At 41.1% G+C, this 12,114-nt stretch overlaps 2 protein-coding genes across 2 annotated transcripts in view; one reads left to right on the top strand and one right to left on the bottom strand.

Annotated features, from left to right (window-relative positions):
* Positions 1-5,100, top strand: part of CNTN2 (contactin 2) — a 90,585-nt gene extending 85,485 nt beyond the window's left edge. The window contains exons 20-23 of the mRNA XM_069756206.1: positions 183-369; positions 502-614; positions 691-859; positions 4,701-5,100. Coding sequence (XP_069612307.1) covers positions 183-369; positions 502-614; positions 691-859; positions 4,701-4,792 — 561 coding nt within the window. The 3' untranslated portion in view covers positions 4,793-5,100. The remainder of the gene's footprint in view (positions 1-182; positions 370-501; positions 615-690; positions 860-4,700) is intronic.
* A 5,560-nt stretch (positions 5,101-10,660) lies between these two features.
* TMEM81 (transmembrane protein 81) lies at positions 10,661-11,443 on the bottom strand. Its single transcript, XM_069759764.1, has one exon. It carries the CDS (start codon positions 11,441-11,443, stop codon positions 10,661-10,663), a length of 783 nt encoding a protein of 260 aa, XP_069615865.1.
* Positions 11,444-12,114: the final 671 nt, after the last annotated feature.

Raw genomic sequence — 12,114 nt, forward strand, 5'->3', positions numbered from 1 at the left:
ATGCCGGACCAGGGCAGTACACATATTTTTTTTCCAACTCTAGTACCCATTTTCCAAAGTTATTTGGGGTAGGTCCTACACAGGTTGAAAATGTTGCACATTTACTCAGGGAAAATCTGCAACAGTTGCCAGTACCAGGCATATGGGTGGGAGATGTGCATTAACTGTCTCATTTCAAACAGATCAGATACTGGAAAGTGGGGGATAACGAAGGTGCTGCTGATCGGGTGAGGTCAGAGAGCCTAGACACAGTTGCCAGAGTGAGTGGACTGAAGCCAAATACTCTTTACCATGTGACAGTTCGTGCTTACAATAGAGCTGGCACTGGACCACCGAGCCCTATTGCCAATGTTACTACCCCCAAATCACGTACGTATATCACCAAAAGAGTCATATAAATAATCTTATTCATTTTGCGTAAATCTTATGATCAATGTTATCATTAGATCATACACGATTTAGACTGTGCCTAGGAGAAACTAATCAATTGCAACTCTTCAGCTCCAAATAGACCCCCCGGCAATATTTCCTGGACACTTTCCCGTTCCAGTGTCAGAATTAAGTGGGACCCAGTGACATCAATGAAGAATGAATCTTCTGTAACTGAATACAAGGTATCCATTGCAAAGAGCAGTTAAGAATTCTCCCTTTGTGTTTTCTCCTTAGTTACAATTAACTTTCTTTGTGTAGATACTTTATATAGTCGATTCCCATTCAACTCCTGTCCTATATGTAACAAGCAAGACACAAGCAGAGCTGCCACTCTCCGAAGGTGCCGATCATGTGACTATTCAGCTACGTGCCACTGGATTAGGAGGAGATGGGATGTCAGCAGAGGTGCATATTCCAACAAATTCAGGTACCAATTCTCTATATTAATAGTGCCATAATAAATCAAAGCTTGAGTTGTTGCGAACAGATTCGCAAAACCCGGTCTATCAGCCACATCAATAATCTATGGCTGCTACCTGATAAACACCTTACTTAAAAAGAGAAATAGGAGTTGTACTAGGTATATATAAGGTAAAAATATCAAAATTTATTGAAAGTTCACATAATATATATTCACATACGTTTACAGACATAAATAAAGTGATACATGTGCAAAGACAGCACACCAGGGTAACCCGGGACCCACCAAAAACCCTAGTCCATTAGTGCCTATCAGTCAATCTCATCATAAGGTGCATGTGCAAAAAAAATATACTATGGCACAGGTAAGTATGCCTACCGCCTAAGAAGAAACCCTATGTATGCACATACCCACAAAGGGGCAATTGTGACCGCATAAAGGGTCGGCAGACACTTACCACTGGCAGGGGTTGGAGGGTCCTGGGTCGGGTGTGAGAAAAAGCCCCCCAACGCGCGTTTTGCGTCCCTAATCGACCGCTTTCTCAAGGGAAGTGCTTAATCGCTTGCCAGTAGGACCTTTTAAGGTCAAAGGATGTGTCACCTGTTGGTTCTGGGCCAATCCGAGTGGCTAGTAAGCGGCGCATGCGCATCGCGCGCCGCAGGTCCTGGAAGTGCAAAGGAGCATCGCGCATTACTGCTCACACGCGGGGAGTAAAAGAAGTCCCCAGGCATGCGAGCAAGGCAGGGAGACGCGCCGCTGCATACCAGGAGTCCCGGGCCGCGGCGCGCATGCGCACAACCACTGCGTCACCAATGAATGATATAAAAGCTGTGGGTATGTGCATTTATGTCTGTAAACGTATGTGAATATATATTATGTGAACTTTCAATAAATTTTGATATTTTTACCTTATATATACATAGTACAACTCCTATTTCTCCTTTTAAGTATGGTATGTTGTTCTGAGTGGGTATACTTTCTTTCATGCTATATGGGCTAACTTTAGTCCTTTCTGCTGACGGAAATATGTCAGAGAGGTTTTTGTGGCTACTGATAAACACCTTATCCGTGGGCATCTTCAGCCCTTCTTTTGGTTAGCAATCCTGGAGTGAATTCATTGTCAACTCTAAACAGGGCTTGTCACATAGTTATTTATACACAGTGCCTTATGAATACAGTATCGTTTCTCTGTGAAGCATTGAGTCAGGATTTGTGATGGTTCCCTTATGCCAGGCGGAGATCTGTCGAAAGAGGCAGATGGCACAGCTACATAATTGAAAAGGTTAAAAAAATGACTGGGGTCCTTCAGGTCCAATCTGTAATCCCACTGTGTTGATTCATGGATGCTAATTGCCCAATTTTGGAAGAAAAATTCTTTCCCAGCTCCAAACATAATCCAAAATAAATTCCTGGATCAAAGCCTCATTCTCAGAAATCTAGTACACCTAACATGTAATACTATATTTTTCAAAAAAAGGCTTCAGGCCCTCTTTCAATTTACTTAAAGGCGTGGTCCACTACTAGGACAAACCCTTCTCAATCCATGTTCACTTCTTATAAAATAATAACACCTTACTCACCTCCGAAGTTGGTGCTGTTCCAGCGGTATTGGAACAGCGTCAGAGGTAAGTATAGATGTTATTATTTTATAAGGAGGGAATATGAACATGATGAGTCAGAAGGGGTTGTCCGGGTAGTGGACAATCAGTTTAAGAAGTAGAGATTTCCATAGTAGCGGAAAGACACAAGAGTATGGGAAAGTATAAAAGCGGAGAGGAGATAATGGGTACAGGGGAGGATTTCATATAGAGATGAGATTGATGACTAACACAATTTTGCTAGTTAGGCTTAGAAATATGATTTGTCACTGAAGAATGGGCATACATGCAGTAGGTTTGCCCAGTGGTTAGCACTGTAACCTTGCAGCACTGGGGTCCTGGTTTCAAATCCCGCCAAGGACAACATATGCGAGAAATTTTCATGGCTTTCCTACTGGTACTCCAGTATCTTCCTACACTCCAAAATCATGCTAAAAAATCATTTAGATTTTGAGCCCCATTGGGGACAGTGATGATAATGTCTGTAAAGCGATGTAGAAATTGATGGCACTACATAAGAAATACAAATAAATATGGTAAATATCACTCTTCCCTGCATTATGCAAAAACAATATTTAATATAAGGTTAAACACATTCTTATTTGAGAATAATTAATGTGGTCAGAAATATGGACGCTCTACTCATTCCAGAGCAAGCGACTATCAATGCCATTTTCTCAGGCTGGCCATTCATGTTGCATACATTTCTTTTCTGAATGCTTAAGCTGCTTTTACACAGTAAGATAATCATGAACGAATATTGCTAAAAATGCTTGTTTCATAATTATCTCGCCATGTAAACAGGCTGACGATCATCCGATGAACAAGCAAAATGCTCATTCATTGGGTGAAATGATCTTGTGCGCAGGGCAAAAGATCACCGTTCTTGGCTGTCAATTGTCCTGTGTAAACAGGACTCGCACTGCCGAAAGCCATATGCGCTTTTAACTATCCATTATAGATCATTCAGGGTGCATCGTTTCCTTTGGTCCATTTAAACGACTGCCAATCAATAACATTTCACCGATTGGCAGTCGCATCATGCCGCCGAACTGTCCATGTAAACACACCCTCATCCTACTGGCAACTACTCCTCCCAGCTTCACAAGGTATCGGTGCCTCCTATTGGTGAGGCTCTGATTGGGAGTCAGAAGTTTTTATGGTAGCATCAAGTCTGGTAATTTCAGCGGTGATGCTATCAAGGTCCCCATACACATTAGACTAATGTCGGCCAAACCAGCCAATATCGATAGGTTCTGACGGCAGTGTAACTTGTACGGGAGCATCGGCCAACTGATGGTCAGGAGAGATATCGATCGGGCATGACTGATTTCCGACTGCCGATCACATTGTTCTCCCTGAGATAAGCCACCAGCCAACATGGCAGTCCACTGCTTTCTCTTAGAAAGCCCTCAGCTGAATGTGTGCTCCTGTATATGGGAGAGTTGGCCAAGATGGCCAAAGGTCGAATGATCACCTGAAGCGTCGTTCAGCCGACTGCCATCTAATGTGCATCACTATAAGACCATGGATGAGAAAAAAGCAATGGAAAATTGGGTAGTTCTTTCCACAAGAAGATTTCCAGATATTTACTTTTACCATATTGCCTGAATTATTAATCCATTCACCTTAGAGGTGTTGTCGACCTTTAATGCTAAAAATAATTTTTGTAATTGGGTTCTTCGTTTCTCTGCACATTCAAAGTTGATGTGGTTAGTGCTCATAAATCAGTTGAGAGGAGCTGAGTAAAAGACAAATATAAGGCTGCCGTCACACTAGCAGTATTTGGTCAGTATTTTACATCAGTATTTGTAAGCCAAAACCAGGAGTGGAACAATTAGAGGAAAAATATAATAGAAACATATGCACCACTTCTGTATTTATCACCCACTCCTGGTTTTGGCTTACAAATACTGATGTAAAATACTGACCAAATACTGCTAGTGTGACGGCAGCCTAAGAGTTACAACCTACTATACCATCAAAGCTGACTGACTGACAGATTTTCAATTAATTCATCCTGCAGATAGCAATAGACAGTGCAATGCACAGGTTGTAGTAGGCAAATTGTGCAAAATGTATAATGAAACCCAATAGCAAACTTTATTTTAAACCTTTAATATGCATTTAAGTAAAAAAAAAAATTGTTCCCAAAAGTGGACAACCCCTTTAATTTCCCATTATAGCCTTTGCTTATTACTAATTTATTTCTGTTCGTTGTTATATTAGTTTGTTTTTTTTTTCCACAGGAACCAGCATGATGGTCGAAAACTCTGCTCCTCAGAATTGCATGACTAAAACAGTCGCAGTCTTGGTCCTGATAAGGTATCTTGCAGTTTGAGGCATCATAACTATTACCCTGAAAATGGAAGATTTGGCCTCACACTTCCCGGAAGATGAAAAACAGCTATCCCTAAAAGCAAAAGACGGCATTTTTCTGTAGAAAGCAGTTTAAGGAAAAAAAAAACTTGCTTGTACGTGCCCTCTAAAAGCAAAAGGGCATAGTGCCAGATGCGTTTTCCTAACACTGAAGTGGGATTTACTTTTAGAAGGTGGGGCGGGTGAAAGCACTTTTTGATGGGACACATTTGGGGATTTTGTCTTATGAAGCCATGTGTACATGCTTTATAAATAGCATTTTTTTTCTACAATTGCCTTTGCTTTTCTTCTTTTATCTCTTGCTGAAATGATCACAAGGTCAATGTAAAATATGTTGGTTATGATAATGGATCTTCGGGTATCTCTAGAAGGGACTAAAGCATATAATGGCTCCAATACTTTAGGATCTTGTGAGAAGGTAAGCTCTGAAAGAAAGTTGTGATTGGGAAATTTCACACTTGTATCATCAGCTCTAATGTTTTGCAAACTTTGAGCATTATTGATTTCAGTCACAGAACAGTTTTTAGTGAGGCTTACAGAAAACATTCATACAATGTGTAATAATAATCCAACCTTGTGAAAAATTGGCTATAAGGCCTCGTGCACATGACCGATTAATTATATTGCACGTGTCGATGATATTCTATGTAGCTCTATGAGTGTTCCCAAGAAAAAAAATTGGAGACATGTCTGAATTTGAACAAAGTGTCAGGTGAAAATCAGCAATGCAAGACTATGGGTCTGTGAAAAACATTGGACCAACTCTTGGTCCAATTTTTACAGAATGGAAAGGGTGGAGACATTTTTTTTCTTCTCTCTCCACCCCAGACAAAAACTGATGCCTCTATAATCAATCTCTGATCAGAGTCTGATCAGAAAAATCGGATTATTTCTATAGTATTGAGAGAAAACGGTTGTGTGCACCTCCCCACAGAGGTAGTGGTTTTTCCATAGTCATTGAACCTGTGAATTACTGCAAAACACATTGTGCCTAATTCATGAAGACCGGCGCTCCCGATTCATGAATCTGTAGTGCCTGACAAGTGGTGCGTGCCATGTCAGAAATCTCACTCCAGTCAGGTACCTGAGTTAGATTTCTGGAGTAGGGAACCCCACAGCTTTTGAATTAGATGAGCTGTGGTGTCCCACCCCACCTCACCACCATCCTGCCCCAACGCTGCCCATTTTGTGAGAACTGGGGGAAACTGACCTGAAAATGCCCAAAGTTGCAAGATTTTGGAGCAACTCCAAGTTGCACCTAAGTTTTGCAACTTTTCAAAGCTTTTACGCAAGAATTCTGGTGTGAAAGCTTTGAAGAATCGAGGCCAATGCATTTATAAGATATGGGGTCAAGTTGTGTTGAATTTGGAAAAAGAAACAATGGAATGCTTGTTAGTGAAATGTCACAAAACCCCATATTTCTGGTCTGTGGTCTAGGGACAATAGTGAAGCTGTTTCAGTGTAAAAACTAAGGGACCAATTCATCAAGCAGTTTATGCCAGTTTCCTGTTGTAAAACTGCTAGAAATGTTGTAAAAAGTTGTACCTGGGTAAAATAAGGTTTGACTTTTCAGGTTTTTATGCTAGCTTTTTGAAAAGTGGGTGGAGTTTAGACAAAACTGTTGTGACTGTGTCCAATTAATCAAATTGAACCCAATAAAAGTGGCATACATTTAGACAGATTACTTTAGCCAAAGTAAATTTCAAAGTAAATGGCGCACACCAGCTAAAAGATGCACCTAATTCATAAAGTGGTGCTCGCATCTTAATGACTTTGGCGTATCTTACTCCAGCATACCTTTTATCAAGAGTGGTATGCAATATGTTAATCTTAATTGAAATGGGCCTAAGGGTATGTGCACACAACATCTTTTACACCCCGTTGAACTTACATCAGTTTTAAAGCAGAAGACGCTTCCAGAAAACGCCAAAGGTGTTTTTCCTGAAGCATTTCCTTTGTGATCTTTGTTGATGATTATGGCGTACAGTCAATGAAAACCCAAAAGTCACTATCTCAGTAAATTAGAATACTTTCCAACACCAGCTTGAAAAATGATTTTAAAATCCGAAATGTTGGCCTACTGAAATGTATGTTTATTAAAGGGAACCTGTCACCCCCCTCAGGCGTTTGTAACTAAAAGAGCCACTTTGTGCAGCACAAATGCTGCATTCTGACAAGGTGGCTCTTTTAGTTATGATGCCTGCACACGCTGAAATAATCACTTATAAAATGTGCCCCCTCTTACCCTGAAATCGCCAGGGAGGGGGGCCTTTCCTTCCTAATCAGACGCAGCACAGCCGTCACTCCGGGCCTGTGCGTGCCGGGCGCCACCTCTACAGCGTTTTTTTAATCTGTCCCGGAGCCTGCACTGTGTTGTTAACCCTTGGGCATGCCCAGTGAGCGCTGCCCGTCCTCTGTCCTCATTTGCAGTCTAGCTGACTGCGCCTGTGCAGCCGCCCTGCCAGACATCCCGCCCCGCAGTGTCTTCTGATTTATTCACATTGCGCATGCCCAAGGGTTAACAACACAGCGCAGGCTCAAGGACAGATTCAAACAACGCTGAGGAGGCGGCGCTTGGCATGCACAGACCCGGAATGACGGCTGTGCTGCGTCTGATTAGGAAGGAAAGACCCACTTCCCTGGCGATTTCACAGTATGAGGGGGCACATTTTATAAGTGATTATTTGAGTGTGTGCAGGCATCATAACTAAAAGAGCCACCTTGTCAGAATGCAGCATTTGTGCTGCACAAGGCGACTCTTTTAGTTACAAATGCCTGAGGGGGGTGACAGGTTCCCTTTAAATGCACTCAATACTTGGTCAGGGCTCCTTTTGCATCAATTACTTCATCAATGCGGCATGGCATGGAGGCAATCAGTCTGTGGCACTACTGAGGTGTTATGAAAGCCCAGGTTGCTTTGATAGCAGCTTTCAGCTCGTCTGCATTGTGGGGTCTGGTGTCTCTCATCTTCCTCTTGACAATACCCCATTGATTCTCTATGGGGTTAAGGTCAGATGAGTTTGCTGGCCAATCAAGCACAGTGATACTGTTGTTTTTAAACCAGGTATTGGTACTTTTGGCAGTGTAGACAGGTGCAAATTCCTGCTGGAGAATTAAATTTCCATCTCCAAAAAGCTTGTCGGCAGGGGGAAGCATGAAGTGCTCTAAAATTTCCTGGTAGATGGCTGCGCTGACTTTGGTCTTGATAAAACACAGTGGACTTACATCAACAGATGACATGACTCCCTAAAACCATCACTGATTGTGGAAATTGCACACTAGACCTCAATCAGCTTGGATTGTGTGCCTTGTCACTTTTCCTCCAGACTCTGGGACCTTGATTTCCAAATGACATGCAAAATTTACTTTCATCTGAAAACAGCACCTTGGACCACTGACAACAGTCCAGTTCTTTTTCTCCTCTGCCCTGGTAAGACTCTTCTGGCATTGTCTATTGGTTATGAGTGGCTGTACACAAGGAATGTGACACTTGTAGCCCATGTCCTGGATACCTCTGTGTGAGGTGGCTCCAGCAACAGTCCACTCCTTGTGAATCTCTCCCAAATTTTTGAATGGCCTTTTCTTAAGAATCCTTTCAAAGCTGTGGTTATTCCGGTTGCTTGTGCACCTTTTTCTACCACACTTTTTCCTTCCACTCAACTTTCCATTACTATGCTTGGATACAGCACTCTGTGAACAGCCAGCTTCTTTAGTAATGACCTTTTGTGGCTTACCCTCCTTGTGGAGTGTGTCAATGACTGCCTTCTGGACATCTGTCAAGTCAGCAGTCTTCATTTCACCATAATTACAGAGCCTATTGAAACAGACTAAGGGACCTTTTAAAAGCTTCGGAAGTCTTTGCATGTTTTTTTTTGTTAATTATTCTACTTTACTGAGATAAAGATTTGGGGTTTTCATTGGCTGTAAGCCATAATCATCAACATTAACAGAAATAAACACTTGAAATAGATCACTCTGTTTGTAATGACTCTATATAATATACGAGTTTCACTTTTTGTATTGAAGAACTGAAATAAATTAACTTTTTTACAATATTCTAATTTTGTGAGAAGCACCTGTAGTTGTGACTTCCAAGTAGAAACCGCAAGAAGAATGAATTGGTCACTTCTTTTAACCACTTCACAGATTTCGAAGTAGGAAATGGATAAAAGAAGTTAAAAAGGAAGGAACATATGCGCAGCAGGTGATTAGAAATTGCCAGGCATATATTGATTTGATATAGGAAAGATATATATCTTGGTACTGTGTTAGCCAGTAGATAGAAAAATATTTAGAATTCAGAGTCCTCAGTGGTTGATACCTTTTAATGGCTAACTGAAAAGATGGTAACAAATTGAAAGCTTTCAAGACTACTCAGGTCCCTTCACCAGGCATAGACTAATACAAATTCTGAAGAATCACATATTTATGCACAATACAGCCCAGAAATAATGCCATAGATAAGACAGATGACGTGAAGCAGAACTACCATTATGTGAGAGTGATAAACAGTTGTGTCCATAAATATTTGAACCGTTCATAGATAAGGAGTGTGAATGTTTTAAAACTTCAAGACTTTTTCTCATACAACTGGATTAACATTCTTGCATCTGGTCTGCATTAGAGCTACAAAAGTCATCCATTTAGCCATGAGATCCGAATGTTCCAGAACTGAGGGCAAGCACATCCATTGCATAGTTGAAGGCTCAGTATTCCTGCAACCACTCACATCACGATCAATCACTTGGGAGTTTTTATCAACTGTACTATTTATCACCTAATAAGCAATTTTTTACTCGTTGGTCAGCCATGAGCGGTGTTTGATGCCTTGTAACTAACATATTTCAAATACGGTACGTACATTTCAGCAATTCATTGTAGCCATATGTGATGGGTCACAATCATTGTGCACATTTGGAGCAGCCCAAATTTACAGATGGCAATCAAAATTTTAAGAGCACAATTAATATCTGTAGAAAAAATAAATTATGATTTTGTTTGTGCCAATTTCATCAATATAAAACAAATGACTGATATTGAAAGTATGTACTACTAGAAAGTATAAGAGCAGCCTTCCATGTAAGGCTGGTTTCACATTTGTGGTTGTGTCCGCAGCGTTTCTGACGCATACATCCACATGCATCTTGATTTCACATCTTTTACATTGTAGATGCAGGTGCATGTGTTTGTATGCATTCGCCCGCGTTTGCTTACGCATGTGTTTTTTCGCAGTGTGTGGCGTGGTGCGGCCAACACACCATGTCGGAATTTTTGAGGCGGCAAATTTCCATCAAATATGCGCACGTGTATGCATGTCTTTGCATACGCATGCATTCGATGCCCTTGGGTACTTCGGACTGCGCATGTCCAGGAACTGTTTTAGACACGCACATTGAGACACGCCCTCCTGGAAATATCAAACGCATGCGCATAAAAAGCGCAAACGCATGTAAAATACTTTTTTTTCCAGTCATGTATAAGCTGATGCGGATAAAAAATGCTGCGTTATCATGCATTTGCATGCATTTTTACTTGCGTTTGTGGATGATTTGCTGCGGACTCAACCGCAAATGTGAACCTAGCCTAAGATCAAACTTCCACACGACATCCTCAAATATTAAACAAATTTCAAAACCAGTTACTCATGATAGAAACTAATTTTACATCAGTATTTTATTTATGAACGATTATAGATTATTCTCTGGTTCTGGAAAGGTTGCTCCAATGTCGCAAATTCATTTCTTCTTGGCAATCAGTGTTATGATTTAGAGAATATGATGGGTCAAGTAATTGCTCACCAAGTACGTACGTATGATGACATTTGCCAATCCTACAATTCAGTAGAGTCCTCATTTTTGGATCTAAAGTTGCATCGGCAGAACACTAAAACAACAATCCCTATTAGTATTCCTATAGCACTCCCAATTATTACATAGGTGGATGTTCTGCCATACTTTTCAATTAATTTCTTTGCACCCAGTGAATTATGCTCTTGTGCCAAAGCTTCCAATTTGGTTTTGCTGATGACGTTCTTGTCGAAGTTGATATCGATAATACCAGGGGTAATGACCCTAACAGCAAAGTAAATGCGTTTAACTATTTTCATATCCCCGTCTCTTTGCACATCACAGCGATACGTTCCAGCATCTTTTTCCTGTATGGATTGAAATGTGATGGAGGAATCCCTAACTTTCAGTGTTCGGAAGTAGTTATCATTAACGCTCACAACACCGGCTGCTTTCTTCCAGAAGTAAAACTTGAGGTCACTGATAAAATTGGAGGATTTTGGAATCTGACAGTCCATAGTGAGACGTTCACCATCCCTCAAAGTGTACACTTTTGTACCACACAGCCAATTACTCAGACATTCCACCATCACCACTTCACAGTTTGTATGGACGCCGGATCTGTCCACAAGGCACCGTTTTTCTCTCTTGCTGCCTGTTCCACATGTCACGCTACATTCTGTGGTTTCTACGACGGCCCTCATAGAGACACCTTCCCATTCCTGTGGTATCGTCACAGTAAAAAGCTCTCTGGTGTCAGAAATCTCAAATAGGATCAGAAACAAGTAGGACACTATAACCATGTCTTGTTTTCTTAAACGTTCCATAATGAGTCCTCTAAAACAACTACATTATGACATCATAATTGATGAGAATACGATGCAATGCATATAAAACTTAAAGGGTTTGTATGAGAATGGAGAATGATAACTGCTATCCTGCAGAAACAGCGCCACTCTTCTTTATGGTTGTGTTTAGTATTGCAGCTCACTTTCATTCATGTAAATAGGGTAAAATGTAATAATGCACACTGTCCACAGACAAGAATTACAGCTTCTAATTTAAAAAAAAACAATTTTACGTACAGAAACTTTAAAAAAAAAACTGTCACCTAGAGAAACATCACCCTATCATGTGAACACCGGTGGTTCGTGTAAAAACTGAAGCTTTAGACTTTTTTTTAACCCTTAACAACCACAGATGCGCCTTTTAACGGCGGCAGTTAAAGGTACTTATTCCCCAGAGTGAGTCGCTTTTTAAGGGCACTGAGAAATAAGGTTATAGCGCCCCCCCGGATCCTGGGGTAGCTGAGAGCCCAGAGAACATGATTCGGGTCTGTTTTTACCATCTCCAGACTCGTGATCACTGTTATTCTATGAATAACGGCGATCGCAAAAAAAAAGGTCAGATTTCCCATTTATTTCTCTCTCCTCTGATATGATCTAGCATACCAGAGGAGAGAGAAATGGGGTCCCCTGAGTCTCCCCACCAGTACCTT

This window comes from Ranitomeya imitator, chromosome 3, assembly GCF_032444005.1.
Source record: "Ranitomeya imitator isolate aRanImi1 chromosome 3, aRanImi1.pri, whole genome shotgun sequence".
NCBI classification, from domain to species: Eukaryota; Metazoa; Chordata; class Amphibia; order Anura; family Dendrobatidae; genus Ranitomeya; species Ranitomeya imitator.

Excerpts from the sequence above, each read along its gene's own strand:
- TMEM81 (XM_069759764.1), bottom strand. The coding sequence starts at position 11,443 with ATGGAACGTTTAAGAAAACAAGACATGGTTATAGTGTCCTACTTGTTT.